Source organism: Eutrema salsugineum, unplaced genomic scaffold (genome assembly GCF_000478725.1).
Source record: "Eutrema salsugineum unplaced genomic scaffold, Eutsalg1_0 scaffold_1, whole genome shotgun sequence".
In the NCBI taxonomy this organism is placed as follows: Eukaryota; Viridiplantae; Streptophyta; class Magnoliopsida; order Brassicales; family Brassicaceae; genus Eutrema; species Eutrema salsugineum.
In genome coordinates, this window is record NW_006256909.1 from 20,548,672 (window position 1) to 20,553,162 (window position 4,491).

At 32.3% G+C, this 4,491-nt stretch overlaps 1 protein-coding gene across 1 annotated transcript; it reads left to right on the forward strand.

Annotated features, from left to right (window-relative positions):
• Positions 1-1,436: 1,436 nt before the first annotated feature.
• Positions 1,437-3,897, forward strand: LOC112082154. The gene is made up of 10 exons (XM_024149253.1): positions 1,437-1,583; positions 1,664-1,775; positions 2,008-2,104; positions 2,202-2,326; positions 2,405-2,489; positions 2,566-2,695; positions 2,923-3,116; positions 3,201-3,219; positions 3,337-3,495; positions 3,571-3,897. Exons 1-10 carry the CDS (start codon positions 1,437-1,439, stop codon positions 3,895-3,897), a joined length of 1,395 nt encoding a protein of 464 aa, XP_024005021.1.
• Positions 3,898-4,491: the final 594 nt, after the last annotated feature.

Sequence of the window (4,491 nt, forward strand, 5' to 3'; positions counted from 1 at the left end):
TCACTTGTTTTTCCGCAGAAAACTGCCCAGAAATTGTTCCCGCGTCAATATGCACTCTCTCTCGACTAATAACCGCTCTCGCGCATCTTTTACCCGACAATAACTGTTCCCGTGTTATCACTCGCTCGGCCAAATCCCATAACTGTTCCTGCACTCTTTCCCGAATGCGCTTTACCCGATAACCGCTTTCACGCACATCCGAAGCTGACAAAGGCTGTCTACTCCGACCAGACTTGTCTGAGTTTTGACCAAGTTCCAAAAAACTCGGCTTGTCAGAAAATCCAGCTAAACTAAAATCATAGTCAGCTGACGTTTTGGCTCGACGAATGTTGGACTTAGCTTGGAATCACGCGACTAAATCCAATTTCTCCGGCTAAACTTATTTTTCAACTTTTTGGATTTTCTCTATTTCTACTTGACATAACTCATAACTCTTTCAACCAATATTCCCGTTTGGTAAGGTTTTTCCAAACATGGATGTTACAAAATGTCTAGTGACTAAAAACAAAAAAAAGTATCTAATGTAATTTTTGTCTTTTATTTCTGAAAAATAATAGCTAGCTAAATGAATTATACTCTATCACATAGCCACACATCTTATAATATTAAATGAGAAGTACATTTAGGAAATTGACCTCGGTGTTACGTGTTATATTACATGAAATGCCATTGTAAAAAATGTATTCCACGAACAAACAAAAAAACTGAAACCAAAGAGGATCCGCGTTCTTTATTTTGACCCGTTTAAAAGGACGCGGATCCTTTAATATTGACCCGTTTCTTATTTTATTCAATTTATTATTTTTGATGATGTAATCTCTTTGAAATATTTAGCTCTTAATAGTCGGGATAAATGAAAAATATATCGCAATAAATATATTTACATATTAAGAACATTTTACGCATGAGAGAATCTTGAATTCAAAATATAATAGAAAATATACAAATCTTCAAAACTTTTTTCTCGCATACCCGATTATTAACACAATAATAACAACTTCCAAAAATGACGTATTTACTTATTTGCCAAATAATTGTATTAATTTAAATTTGAACTTATATACTTAGCCGCCAATGTATCTTTCCTCTAAACGGCATTGTATAACATCCGGAAAATTAATTTTGAGCTATTTCTAAATCTCAATCTATGAGAATATTCTATTAGTTTATTATTGAATACTATCCCATTTATTACGGATCACCGTATAGATACTCAATAACAACTACTTTACAAAAAATATAGGATTCACTATTTCCAATCAATATTGTGTTAAATTTGAATTGAGAAAAATATACTTGGCCGCCAGATTACATACAGCTCAACGGTATTGCGAAAACCCTTTAATGTTTCACTATAAATACGACACTACCGTATTCCATTTCACTCTACATCAACTACAACTTTCTCAACTTTTACTTCAATTCAATTATTTGCAATGGCTTCCAACATGAGGTTAACCCTTTTGGCTGGCTTAAAGCCATTCAAGACTGGGTGGAAGGTGCAAGTAAAGGTGCTTCACACTTGGAAGCAATACCAGACTAAGAGTGGAGAGTCTCTCGAAATAATTCTCGCAGATGAAATGGTATGATCAAGTGAATGTGTAATTACATTTTCGTACTACTAGCTATTATTGGTTTACTTATTAACATTTCTTATTTTCAGGGTACCAAAATCCACGCCACAGTCAAGAAAAACCTTTTGCATCGATTTGAGCGGTTGATGGTTGTCGGTGAATGGAAGTTCATCGAGAACTTTTTGTTGAACCAGGCGTCCGGTCAATAGCGGGCCACAAAGCATCAATTCAAGATGTCCTTCATTTCATCCACCGTTGTCACCAAAAGTGCAAATCGATCTGACAGTCGATTTTTTGAGTTCTTAAATTATGATACAATCTTGAACGATTCCACAAGTACAAGTTTTTTGATCGGTGAGTTTCCATTTATCTATATAGTCAGTTTATTACATTTATAAATGTATTCACTTGACGTCACTTTTCAAAATACCAGATGTTATTGGACGAGTTGAAAGTGTACGTGAACTTGAAACAATCCCTGTCATGAACAAGGACACAAGCAAGCTTGAGTTCGACTTGTGTAATGCGAAGTGAGTATATACGGTTAACGTTATTTTTTATGAAATTTACGTTATTTTTATTCTTTGAAATAGTTACTCTACTCTAATTGAACTGTATTATATGTAGAGAGGAGCGCTTACCATGCACACTTTGGGGTAAATTTGGCGAGCAAGTCTATTCGGCTTGTCAGAATGCTGGCGAACGTGGTGTCATCATTGTAATCCGTTTTGGAAAAATCAATGTTTTTAAAGGTAAAAATATTTAATTACAAAATTGGTGTTTCATCATAAAACACAATGCATTTTGATTATTTGTTTAAATGATCATAGGTGAACGTCAAATTACCAGTTTTTTTCAAACCTCTAAGGTGCTCATAGATCTTAACGATCCAGATGTCATTGATTTCAAAAATAGGTAAACAATTTATTTATATATCAAACAAAAATGCAGACAATATGATTATTAATAATAATTGTTTTCCAATATGAAGTTTACCTGCAAATGGCAGAAATATTACTTTCTTGAGTAGCAAGCCACATCAGATGATTTCTTATGATGATGAGAGTAATTTTGATCAATTTCCAATGGTGACTATTGCTGAACTGCAAGATTATCTGGAGGTATATAACAAAGTTGTAATAACTTTATTATATGTTGATAAAATGATATGTCTTTGGGAAATAATTTTTTAATATAAAACTAAAAACATAAAATACTTAAAGGGTATAAAATTTTATATATGGTATCGACTAAATTAAAGGTATAACTCAAACTTTAACTTTTTTATGATTAATTTATCAATATAGTTTATGCAATTATTGTGACTGTTATATTGTTAAATATTCAGGTTGGGAAATGCAAAATCATGTGTACTGTATACGCGGTTGATACAGATTGGTCATGGTTTTACTTGGTTTGCACTAAGTGTGGGAAAAAGGTCTACAAAATCCCCAAACGCGAAGACGAGAAATTTTGTGATAAAACTAAGAAGCTTTATTCATGTGAAACATGTGATGCCAAAGTTTCATCTGTCAGTGCGAGGTAACCAAATTTTATAAATTACTAAATAACAAATTGTTTGCCAAAAACATATAATCACATGTTTACATTTAAATTATATTGTAGATACAAACTTCATCTTTGTGTAATGGACAACACGAGCAAGATCAAATGTTTTCTCTTTGATTTATTGTTAACCAATCTGCTGATGAAATTTTAAAAGGGACATACGATGAGGTATTATACATTTTAAAAATTTCAGTTTCTAATTTGTGTTGAGAAAGAAAATCTCTATGGTGGTAGTAATACATACAAGGTCGGAAAGGTTTGGAAAGGCAATCAGATTTTGACTACCACCGTTGATGATGTGAATGAATCTGAAGATGGGGGTGATCAGAGTTTACTTATGTCTGGCGGTCAGGTAAAATTAATATGGTTGTGTATGTATTTTTATATTTATGGGACAATAATATATCTGAAAATTTTGCATTTATAGGCATCACTGATGAACATACATAGCCAAGAGTCTTCGGATGATGTTTCTGGCAATATCAAAACTCCTTTATCAAAGCGTGAGCGTGATGATCCTAAAGATTCAGTCGACTCATCCTCATCATCTAAGAAGTCATGTAATAGTGGCAATAGTGTGGAAACAACATATGCTAATGAAGTGATTGATAAAGATACACTGAAGAGTGATGGTGTTTTGGTGAACGTTCTTCTTACAAGTGAATCCAATGAAGGTGTTGCAAAGGGACGAACTCGAGGACGTGGTGGTGTTAAAGTTGTTGGCAAAGAGAGAGGAAAAAATGGGAAGATGTGATCCCATATATTCTGGAGTTTATGAATTTGTTGTTATTCAATTTTTTATTGAATAACTTTCTCTTTTCCAATATTTGGTTTAGTAGTTTGAGCATTTGGATATTTTTGGATCTGGTTAGTTAATTGTTTCTCGAATTTGAATTATTAATAAAATATGTTTGGGTTTTGCATACTATGTTCGTCAGTCCACCATGTTATACATTTTAATTCATTAGCATAAAAAAAAATAGAATTAAAATTGGAAATCCTAATATTATTTCAGGCTTGTAACTTCCATCGAGAGTTTCAATTAATGTAGTTTAATTTAAATAAATATATATATTCAAATAATTGTTTAACTTGTATCTAAGTATATCACATTTTTTTACCATCTTTACGTATTTTCTATATATATTTAATCAATATAAAAGTTAAATATATATATGCATCGAATGTAACCAATTTGGTTTGTTCGTAATTCACGTATTGCAACAAATGTCAAAGGTTGCAATTTATTCTAATTTTACAAAACGACACAACCTTTCAAACCCTATACTTGCTTTGCTTTACATATAAAGGACCAAGTAAAAAAACGTCTCACCATCTTAACGAAAAC

Bases quoted from the DNA above. Each gene is read 5' to 3' on its own strand.
- LOC112082154 (XM_024149253.1), top strand. From the start codon at position 1,437: ATGGCTTCCAACATGAGGTTAACCCTTTTGGCTGGCTTAAAGCCATTC. The intron at 1,584-1,663 runs GTATGATCAAGT...TCTTATTTTCAG, and splicing joins TAATTCTCGCAGATGAAATG to GGTACCAAAATCCACGCCAC. The intron at 2,696-2,922 runs GTATATAACAAA...TTAAATATTCAG, and splicing joins AACTGCAAGATTATCTGGAG to GTTGGGAAATGCAAAATCAT.